This window comes from Abramis brama (assembly GCF_963993115.1).
Source record: "Abramis brama genome assembly, chromosome: 20".
NCBI classification, from domain to species: Eukaryota; Metazoa; Chordata; class Actinopteri; order Cypriniformes; family Leuciscidae; genus Abramis; species Abramis brama.
Genome location: NC_139982.1, coordinates 13,663,321 through 13,675,595, shown reverse-complemented (window position 1 = coordinate 13,675,595; position 12,275 = coordinate 13,663,321). Strand labels below are relative to the sequence as shown.

General features: G+C 39.0%; 1 protein-coding gene across 2 annotated transcripts in view; it reads left to right on the top strand.

Moving 5' to 3' along the window:
* b4galnt4a (beta-1,4-N-acetyl-galactosaminyl transferase 4a) overlaps positions 1 to 12,275 on the top strand; it is a 169,692-nt gene that overhangs the window by 136,338 nt on the left and 21,079 nt on the right. For both annotated transcript variants that reach the window (XM_084095454.1, XM_084095455.1), the window contains exon 9: positions 11,699 to 11,765. In XM_084095454.1, coding sequence (XP_083951580.1) covers positions 11,699 to 11,765 — 67 coding nt within the window. The remainder of the gene's footprint in view (positions 1 to 11,698; positions 11,766 to 12,275) is intronic.

Genomic DNA, 12,275 nt, shown 5'->3' with positions numbered 1-12,275 from the left:
ATTTGTTTAGCAAATAGATGTTTCCTTCAGTTATTTTCATGCTTAATTATCCCTGTTAATATCCCTCTGTGGTGAAAATCAAGCTTTTAATGTTTTTAATATGCTTTAAGACAAACCATGTGTAAATTCATAAGTCAACACCATTGCTGAGTGTTTTCTGACATCATAAACTACCTTGTAACCAATCAGATCAACGTGTGATCGTCAACGAGTGGATCTCTGGGCTGGAGTGAGTGAGTGGAGGAGGGGCTCATTTGCATGTTCATAAAACTGTATATATTAAATGAGGCAAGGGTGTAGAGTTACATTCAAGCTATTTTAGGGCATGATAGGAAAAAAATTCAAGGAAAAATGTTGGTGATCAAAGATGACTCTTAAGGGATACAATTATTGACTACAGGGGGACATTAAAATGTAGTACAAGCTTCTGTTCAGTGATCATTATATTGCTCTATCATTATTTCATCTTCAGCGCACATTTAGAGTCGCTTCAGTGCAGCGGCACAATAATCACATGACATTTCCTGTAATAATGTAGGGATCCAAATGTTATACATAAATCACATACATTTTTTTACTTAGGCCACTCTCCATTCTCTGTCTTTCTTACCCTCAAGTAACGTTAGCAATAGGTGCATCATTTTACTTTCTTTGCTATTGACATAGCCGACCAAACTAGAAACATTTCAGCAATGTTTGTGAGAAAAGGAATGTGCACTCATCTCGTCCACTTAGCATGCTTCACTTATCAGCTCATGCAGAGCGGCTATACAGGCTTAAATATGACGTTTATGCTTAATATTCTATTAATTAGAAACATTTACTTTCAATACAATTAAATTAAATTCAGTTAACATTTATTTGTACAGCGCTTTTCACAATACAGATCATTTCAAAGGAGCTTTAAAGAAAATTGCAATGCTGACAAGCCATGTTCAGTAACAACTTTTGGATTTGATATAAAAACAAATACATGTTGTGTTTGGTGTTTACAGCCACAGATCAGTTCCACACTGCAAACGCGGCATATGTAAAAGCACAATGCATACGTACTGCAAACGGAGTATGTGTGAAACGGGCGTTATGCGGAGAACATTGACCACTGCTGTTTCTCTTACCCTACACAATGAGACTACTGGATAACATTGGGGAAGAGTGCCAGTTCCAAACGGAAAGGGACGCCACAGAGACCAGATCCTGCCCATAGGGAGGCAACACGTGGAGTTGTCATATGGACTGACCATTAGGACAGCGCTACATATGGAAGGTCTCTGTGGTAGATCCTGCCTTGCTAGGGTGGAGTCAATACTATATACTCACTCTCAGGAGAGATGCCAATTCATCAGTTCAGTTCTGAGTCGAATGTGACTGACTGAAAGGGAACATGCAGTTAGCTAGCATGTTTTAATTTTAGGCAGAAACTGAGCTCATTAAAGTAATTACAGTATTACAAGTTGTGAACATAATGATTACAATATAAAGAAATCAATCATAGAAATCTTTAATCTCTGATATCTCTAAATCTCTTTTTGTCTGGACACAAACACGGTACTGGACACATCACGCTGCAAGGTTTCGGTATCGTAGCATTTTAATGAGAAGGAGTACACAAGTGCAGTATTGGGCTCGATACTGGTATCGGTGCATCCCTATTTATTGTGCATGGACAAGTGTAGGTTGTCACGGTGTGGTGCAGGCAGAAGAAGACGAAGGAGAATCAAAAGTTCCAATGCAAACTTTTACTCACAATATAATTCATACAGGTACATAGAAGACGAGCAGAAGGTTCGCACACACTTAATACAATCAGACAATCAGCAAGGTTACACACAGGGCTTAAACACATGGGGAAACAGATCAGGGAATCGAGACACAGCTGACAAGACTAACGAGGTAACAGGTGTGACAGATGAACTAATGAGGGTTACCGTGGGAACAAAGGAGTGGCGGGAAAACAGAACAAAGGAAGACGTGACTAAGGAAAACAAGACTCAGACAGAAACACAACTGTGACATTGCTCACAGAGCATGCTGCTGGAACTGTACTACTGTCTGTCTCTTTATCACTCTTTCTGACCGACCGTCTCCTCCTACCTCTTTTATCGACCGTTTCATCTTCTCCTAAATCACATCACTTGCTTGTTATCCAGCCACCCCAGAAGAAAGCAGCATCACCCATCCGTCCTCCACCGCAAATTTAAAATAAGTGTGTGTATGTAGGACAAAACCTTTTTATGTTGTGTGAGAAAAATATTAAGTGTGATATTATGCTAGGTCCCCCATGAGAAGGACCAGCAACCTCAGCCGGAAGCTCTATAGCTTGCAACGCAATAAAGGAATGGAGGGGACTTGATTTTATAAACATGTGGCAATTGGTCTGATTGAAACACCTGGATTCAATATTTAAGAGGTGTGTCCCAATGCTCTTGTCAATATAGTGTGTATTTGGTTAGTGGAAAAAATACACTATATTGCCAAAAGTATTGGGACAGCCCTCCAAATCATTGAATTCAGGTGTTCCAATCACTTCCATGGCCACAGTTGTATAAAAAACAGTTATTAAATGATAGGTTGCCACCTGTGCAATAAGTCCATTCGTGAAATTTCCTCACTACTAAATATTCCACGGTCAACTGTTAGTGGTATTATAACAAAGTGGAAGCAATTGGGAACAACAGCAACTCAGCCACGAAGTGGTAGGCCACGTTCACAGTGCAGGGTCAGCGCATGATGAGGCGCAGAAGTCGCCAACTTTCTGCAGTCAATAGCTACAGACCTCCAAACTTTGTGTGGCCTTCAGATTAGCTCAAGAACAGTGTGTAGAGCTTCATGGAATGGGTTTCCATGGCCGAACAGCTGCATCCAAGCCTTTCATCACCAAGTGCAATGCAAAGCGTCGGATGCTGTGGTGTAAAGCCACCGCCACTGGACTCTAGAGCAGTGGAGACGTGTTCTCTGGAGTGACGAATCACGCTTCTCTGTCTGGCAATCCGATGGACGAGTCTGGGTTTGACGGTCTCCAGGAGAACGGGACTTGCCTGACTGCATTGTGTCAAGTGTAAAGTTTGGTGGAGGGGGGATTATGGTGTGGGTTGTTTTTCAGGGTTGGGCTTGGCCCCTTAGTTCCAGTGAAAGGAACTCTTAATGCTTCGGCATACCAAGACATTTTGGACATTTTCATGCTTTGGGGATGTTCCTGTTCCAACATGACTGCGCACCAGTGCACAAAGCAAGGTCCATAAAGACATGGATGAGCGAGTTTGGTGTGGAGGAACTTGACTGGCCTGCACAGAGTCCTGACCTCAACCGATAGCACTCCTAAACCTTGTATACAGCCTTCCCAGAAGAGTTTAATCCTACAGATTAAGAATGGGATGTCATTAAAGTTTATGTGCCTGTAAAGGCAGAACTTTGGCAATAAAGTGTATATATACATACAGTACATTTCTGTCGTGACAATTCTGAGAGTTTGGCATGGTAATGAATATGACCATGTTAATGTGTTTGGTCTTGGCGGAATAGATCTGCTATGCTGCTGCTGCTGTTGATTATAGTTGCTGCGGCTGCAGAGCAAATATGGAACTTTTCCACTGCCAATATGTGCAGTATGTGTCAGGCTTATGTTTTGTTTAGTTATCTTTTCAAGTTCACTTTATTTGTATAGCACATTTATAACAGCCACTAGGCTGACCAAAGTGCTTTACAGAACAACCAGATTAAAATATAGTAAGACCTGCATAACAACACATAAAACACAAATAAGAGCAACAAAGCTATGCGAAACCTTAGAGAAGAGATCAATATACTAAAGAAAATAGGTAGGTTTTTAACAGAGACTTGAATACAGACAGAGTAGGGGTCGTTCTAATCTCAAGGGGCAGGGTGTTCCAGAGTCGTGGCCCTGCCACCGCAAATGCACACTCCCCTCTACGCTTGAGTCTAACACGAGGGACTACCAGCAGAGCCTGGCCTTTGGATCTTAGGCTTCTGGAAGGAGTGTAGGGATGAACAAGTTCAGAGAGATAGGTAGGAGCTAAGTTATGAAGAGATTTAAAAACAAAGAGTAGAATTTTGAAATCTATTCTCTGTCAAGCTGGCAGCCAGTGTAGAGATTTGAGAATCTGAGAGATGTGGTCATATTTGCGACACTTATGTAGAAGTCTGGCCGCAGCATTTTGGACTAACTGAAGACGAGCAATTTGAAAACTTGATATACCGCAATATAAGGAATTGCAGTAATCTAGCCGACACGTAATAAATGCATGAACAGCTATTTCCAGAGTTTTCGGGGTGAGAAAGCCTTTGATTTTAGCCAATAGACGAAGTTGGTAGAAACTGGAACTGATTACGGATGAGATCTGTTTGACAAATTTTAAAGGCTGGTCAACAATAACACCTAAGTTCTGCACCCCTGGGGATTTAAAATCCGATAGACTCTCTAACTCTGGACTTATACACTGAGAGTTTTCATTTGGGCCGAAAACAATGACCTCAGTCTTGTCTTCTTTTAGGAAGAGGAAATTTTGGGCTAGCCATGCTTTAAGAGAATTCATTATATCGCATAAAAAGTTAGCCTTTTCGTTTCTATATATTTGTTTCTTGTTCAGCTCAGCTTAGCCTTTATTGTTTCCTTACAGTCTCCTTAGTTACTGATTATGTTCAGCTGTCGACCATTGTGTTTCCCTTGTTAATTTTAGGGGCTGTTTACACAACACCGTTTTCAACTAAAAACGTAAAACTTTTTATGCGATTTGGCCATTCGTTTACACGACAACGGCGTTTTGCATGCCTGAAAACGCAAACTTTTGAAAACAGGTTTCAAAGTGCAAGTTTTTTAATACGGTCTCCGTGTAAACACCAAAAGGCAAATCTCTAAAAACGATGACGTCATGCACATGCGTATTACGTGTTCAGTCTACAGTGTTTCATCGCCATCTAAAGGTCTGGCAGCAGATTACAGCGTTTTTAGTCGCTTTTGCGGATCCGTGTGAATGGGGACCGTTTTGACAATGGTGTCGTCTGTACGCGGAAAACTCAAAGGAATAACTTCTCAGTTTTAAGCATATCGTTGTCGTGTAAGCGTACCCTCAGTGTATAAGTACTCCCTGTTTTGTTCTGTTTCTTGTCGGTTGTTGTCATTGCGTTAGTGTGGTAAACGTGTTTATTCTCCTGAGATTCTCCTATGTAATTCTGTTCATGGATTAAAGTGTATTTGAGTGAATTCCTGACTATTTCGTGTTGGATTCAACCATACAACTGAGACAATATGCTGCTGTGGGCAAATAAGACATGCTGCTGCTGTACAAGCATACATGAATCAGACCCATAGCAGATCTATACAGGTGGAGCTGGGGAAGCTGGAGGGTTTCTGAAAGCATAGCAAACTACTACAGCAAACGATAGGCAAGTATTTGAATGTTGAGTAGCATGCTCATTGGCTATGATACAACAGGAACCTATACCTATGAAACAACAATATATTATGTTTTATGTACAAAGTTTGGGAGGCCTATATAAAGGCCTATAATATCACACTTAATATTTTTCAACCACATTTTTTGTACATTAAACAATATAACTGACTTTACATTTTGGGAATCAAGAATTATGAATTGAATACTTGATCTGCTATATTTGTTAAAATGTATACATCAAAGCGGAAGCGACCTTTGTCTTGAACAGGCGATCTCTAGTGGCGAAAGACTACATATTGTGCCTTTAATGTGTGCTTATTATTGAAATTTAGTTTGATTAAATTTATTATGAATTGAATACTTGATCTGCTATATTTGTTAAAATGTATACAACTGCACTGTGTACTGTTTCCCACAATACAATGTTACAAATACTGGTATCACTGAGTACAAAAATGTAAAAAAGCTATCTATCTATGTTAATTATATACACAATGCTGTAAGTATGTGGGGGAAACATAAACAATCCATAAAAAGATGTGCAAAGCCTTCTGTTGTTTTAGAAAAGAGCAGAAAAAACATGGTACAATAAATTAACGTCATCACATTATTATACCAAATGCCAAAAATAACAATTACGGCCCCCCTGTGTGAAGCCATCAGCAAGCATCAGTCCATAGCACACGCTCTGTGGGAGAGAGAGAAATGGAGAGCGCTCGAAACTACTTTATGTTTGATTTAGCTGCAGCTGGCTGCTCCTCATTTCACTAAAAGCATTGAGCAAATACAAAAAGGGCCTCCAAATTAAATTTTCAGAATGTATTTCCTGTCTTTGACCGTCTGCTCTAGACTTGAGATGATGGTGGTGGAGCTTCCAAGAAAAGATATTACGACAATATCTTGAGTTGAGCCGCTCCATGAGCTTTGATTGAGTTGTGAGGAATGGGAAAAATAACAATGATAGAAATTTGTTTTACAATAATGATAATATTTTAAAAAATATTTTAAGGTCCCCCTGTAGTCAATAATTAAACCCCTTAAAACTCATCTTTGATCACTAAAATGACGTTTAAACATTTTTTTCCTTGAAAAAAAATTCTTCATGACTTAAAATAGCTTGAATGTAACACTACACCCTTGCATACGCACACCTTAATTTAGTATACGCGGTTCTATGAATATGCAAATAAGCCCCGCCTCCACTCACTCACTCCAGCTCAGAGAGCCACTTGTTGACGATCACACGTTGATCTGATTGGTTAAGGTAGTTTGTGACGTCAGAAACACCAGCGATTTCAAACACTGTTTTTGAGACTGTCTTTGTTTCACTGCAGTTTTAAGGAGAAAATACTCAGCAATGGTGTTGACTTATGAATTTACACATGGTTTGTCTCAAAGCATATTAAAAACAGCACATAGACATATAAACAGCTTTTGAAAGAGAAATATCATTGATTACTAATACTTTTGTAGTTGCATTGTGTGATTTGTTACGCGGCAAACCAAATCAGAGAGATACTTGCAGAATTACAGTACTCAGTTTTTTTATGGCCGTGTACACATGCAGTTAAATTCGATTGTCAGCTCATATTTTAATGCTAAATCCTCTTCGGGACTGTTACAGCTGAGGTGGTTAAGATATAGCGCACAACGAAGGAGATTCAACAGGAGACTTTAATTCAGAAATTAGACCAGTAAACATAACCACACATCAACAATAACTTAATGTAAATGTAAATGATACAAGACAAGGAACAGGGAGAAACAGAGGGCTTAAATACACAGAGAACAGATCAGGGAAAGAAGACACAGCTGGGGCGAATTAACTCAATGACAGTGACCATGGAAACTAACAAGATACAGCTGACAATGAACAGAGGACGAGCATGCAGTTGAGGGCCAGGGAGGATGGTGGGAAATGTAGTGATCGTGACAGGCACACACACAGTTCAGTCATTTTTACGGGAGTGAGAACCGCATTCTGCAACCGAATGAACTCCTGAATAATGCACGTATAGTGACAACCCCATTAACAAAAAGTCTGTGCAGTGTGTGTTAAAAGCACATCAGGGATGTGTCTCTCTTGTGCGCGGTGTAAGAAAACCACTGGGAAAGTGGTACAAACTTTGACTCTTTTTGTGTTGCCACTCATGAAACTTTACAGTGTGAATGTGGCCTAGACAACGTATATGTTTATAAATACCAGACATACTGTGACAGGGTTCAAATTGTTTCTTTAAAATGTATAGAAATATTTTTTAGTAACAAGACTGTAGCACATAATCTGCCATTGAAAACATATTTGTTGACAACAAATATTGGGTGGTTACCCTATGGTGGTCTCCCAATGTCAATTGAGGTTATGGTGGTGATACTTTATATTATATTATTTACATGTAAAATATTTTTCCAAATGGAAAAAAAATGTAAATTTTCTGTGTATATTGTAATTGCACTGTATATAATCTCATACAGCAGTTGTTGCTGGAGAACATGCATTGAATAAACCAAACAGAGCTGTTAATATTAAGATTGTTTAAAATAGCTTTTTTTCAATATGAATTGCCATTCCCGAGAATTCAACTTGGCCAGAACTCTTGATAAGAGAAACTACACTGAAAAGCTTTTACGTGACTGTGACTGTGTGACTGATTTGTCAGGCACTGAGCCTAATAAAATTCTGTCAGCCACACTTGTACTTTTCCAGCTTTATTGTTACATTTTGTTGTTTTCCCCCTTGTATTGATTTTTGTCTTTTCACACTGAAGGTTTCAGGCCAGTGAATCAGACCTCGGTTACACAGAAGAAATGTCATCAGACACATGAGACCGTGAAGACAGGAACAGCTAATTCAAAACACACACATTTTTTTAGTTCAATGGACACATAACACAGAGACTTCTATTGTTATTCATTTAAGCTCATCATAATTACTATAGAGCCCTACTGCTGAAACAGGAACACATTATTTAGTCCCTTTATTAAGGTATTATCCTCCCGGGGATCTGGGATGTTCTTAAATTGTAGGTTATTTCAAGTTTAACTATCATTGTTAGGGCATTTGGTCAAAACCTGACACACACACACATGCACACAAGCACATTTTCTCAGCCACAACACATATTTTTCTCATGCACTCTGTCTTTCTGTCTTTTCTAAAAGCTGAAATGATTATAGTGTCCACAAACCCAGACACCTACATTTATCACAAAGAAGAGGCTTATAGAGGTTTTATTATACTTTCAAGTGATATTAGTGGGTGCCGTTTCAATCTCTCTTAGAGTGCTTCTAATCTTTATTTCACAAGTTCACACTTCTAATCTGATAGAGTGAAGTAGTATGTGTATTTGGCGTGCTGTCCGAGGAGAGGGATCCGAGCTCAGTATTTTGGCCCGAACCCAGAGTACTCCCTCCATATTTCTGGTTAGGAAAGATAGCAGGCGAGTGTGGATTTTTGGATTAAAATATAAAAAAAACACTAGGACAGCGTTATATGTTTTGTTGACTTGTGTACTTACATTATCCCAGATGTTTTCAAGAATGTTTACAGTAAATCAAGAGAAATAAGCAGTTTTAACCAGGACACGGACCATGTAACCATGGAAACACCAAAGACGCTTTAATATGTCATGTGTTTTATTAGAAAAGGGAACAACTATTTGGATACATTTAAAGACAGAAAACTAATCATTGTTATACAGCTCAACACTGTTAGTCTTGTTTTCTTGATTTTCCGCGAGTACCATGTTTTTACCTTGCCTCAGAGAAAAACACTATTTTGTAAAAATAAACATAACAATCAGATGCAGCTTTATTTTCATTTTCTCCTTCATACAATATGCTTTCAAATTAATTGCATGCCATTTATCAACACAAGCCATCCAGCATTTATTAATATGATATTCTAATATTGATCTAGCTCACTGCAGTGTGCAACAAGTGTCTCATAGCAGCGGCCGAGCAAACGCACAGAGTAATGATATAACATAATTTTCAACAGACAAATGTAAATGATAAAACAGGGCTGAGTTTCCCCACATACGCTTGATCTGAAGAAGCGGAAGCGACCTTTGTCTTGAACAGGCGACCTCTAGTGGCGAAAGACTACATATTGTGCCTTTAATGTGTGCTTATTATTGAAATTTAGTTTGTATATATTTATATGTGATGGTACTATTTATTGAGCGTATTTTTATTTATGTTGACATACAAATGTTAATAATTAAATACTAATGAAAATTACAATTACAATTTGAGGGTAAAATGTGCTTTAAATGTGCTTGTTGTCAAAAAGAGATTTTGGAAAGAAATATGACACGAAATGTACCCATATATATTCATCTTTACTGGTCGTTCCTCAATAATGTTTTGTGTGTGTGTGTGTGTGTGTGTGTGTGTTTGGCTGTGGAAAATGGCCTGTCTCCCCTAATTACAGCAAGCATAAGCAGAAGTGACATGGTAATTGCACAACGTCATTAAAAGAATTGTAGCTTGTCGGATGGTTTGTAAGTGTGCTGCTAAAGAAGCTACTGTTGATGTGTGTGTGTCTCATTTCCTGCTGTGTGTTGTGATTGGATAGGTGAATCTGTTTGTGAGGGTGACCTTGCTTGAAATGTAGATGAATAAACAGCAGATTTCCCAATACTTTTCCTATCTACACCATTTCAACAATTTGAATAGCCATTGACATGCCGGCACTAAAGGGTTTGATCATTTGATGGCCTTAACTTGACGTTATAATTTTACAGAGACGTCCTTTGTCTAGAGGTGATTTCATCACTTTGTGCAATACTTTCATTAGAAACTTTGTGTCTTATTGCAGTTTCTCTTTAGTCTTTTGTTGCCAGACTTTTGACTGCCAACATAAAGACTTTTCACTGTCAGGTCAACTTTGCAGCTTCTTCTGGCCAAAAACCAGCCACTTAGACAAGAAGGGACTCTCTGACTGATGCAACAGACATGGTGGATTCCCTCTAGGTCGAAATCGTGATGGCTTTTCGGCCCCCCTGAGTCCAAAAAGGTCCAGGCTGAATGGTTCTGAGCATGACAATTAACGTTACCTGTAGTTTTAGTAGAGCACAGTTCAGTATAGTATGATTTCAAATCGTACCACACATGGAATCTAAGCCTGGTAAGCTAAATAGCTGATTTTGCAGCACCCCAATGCGGAAAGATATTAAAACTGTACAAACAAGCTCAGACAAAAAGGACAATTCAACAAACGTAACTGTTCTGATGGGAACACGTTGTCTCAGGTTTCTCCTACAAAACCCTGATTATACATCCCAATTGGCCTACTTACAGTATACTATGCCCTTAAAGTATGTACTCTTTTTGTGAAGAAAAAGCACATACTTTTGAGTGTGTAGCAGAAGAGCTTTGGGACATATTCATCATAACAGCGTCTTTAATGGACAGCTCTGTCGCTTTGGTTTCCTGCATCCTTTCACTGTTTAAACTGCCCTGTCAATCATCTTGTCACAATTAAAATCTTTCACATTTAATTGAATTTCTTACCGTCTCGGAGAGAAATGTAGTAGCACGTTGATCTGCCAGTCGTTGGTATTTCATGCGGAGACTCTCCTCGTGTTTGCAATTTGCATAATGATGGACGTATTTTTACAAAAGTTCACAATACTGTTGCAGATGAAATATAATGTGGATAACATTGAATAAATATATTTTCGTCAGGTTAGATACTGATTATTAATCACTCAAACCCCTAAATCTAAACCTCTCTACTTAACCGACGGACTCGCACATCCGCCATGTTTGTAGTTTTTAACACTTTTTATTTGTTTTTGTAGTTCTAATCGAATGTGGGCAGTATACGCCATTACAGTTTGCTTGGATCTGCACTTTGAATTCTAACCGGAAAAGTAAACCATCCGGGTATTGGAATGCTCGTTTCAACATGCTACGATTTGGGACACACTAATTCTAATTTCGAATTCTATTTAGAACGGATAGTATGCAAATTGGGCATGAGTATCTTTCAAAAGATTTAAAGGCATGAACTTTATAAGCTTCATAAAATCCTATAACTGATTCTTCCACAAAAGCACCTGTTTTATATCGGTATCTAAACAAAACATTATTTCCTGGTGGACTGATGAAAACCTATGTCCTTGATCCCCATAAAACTGCCTATTTCAGTCAGATCTTGTTAATATATTGGTGTGCAATATGTATCATGCAGTCTAAGACTGGTCTGTTGGCCGTGCCATATTAGGCTTGAGTCTACGTACTTTCTCTCTAACTGTTCCTCTTTGTCTTTATTACAGTGGCGCCCTTTCCTGCCAGGACTCAAGTATGAGGTCATCGATTCCGCCTACATCTCCTTGTACACAGGTAACCCTCCCTCTCTTGCAAACTCCACCAATTTCAAAACTAACCAGCACTGACTAGCCACCGAACTCCCGCCACACCGTCGTGCTTTGAGTAGTTTGATGGTGTGACAGTTTGAACTTTAGTCTTGGTTGGTTTTCTTTGAGGTGCACGAGAGGTTTCACTGTTTATGAAACATACGGTGTCTCCGAGAGTTGTCGAGAAGGAAGAAAGTGGCTTTTTCAGTATCAGTGAGATTGATGACAGTGACTTCTTCTGCCCGAGGCTGTTTCCAGTCGCTGGTCTTTGTGTAGGGGAAGGTACAGTGTGTCCCATCGGGCTTAAAACGACTAGATGCATTAGCCGCATTACACTTTAAAGTTGTTTTCTGTGCCCTAAAGTTGTAAGTGGAAGGACTTTTAATAGTGTCCTACTGAGTTCACCACAAAATTGATGACTTTAGTAGATGTAATTTGCTTTTAACACTTTTTGGTTGCAGTGCCCTGAGGTGAAGCAAAATTGAAAATGTGCTTA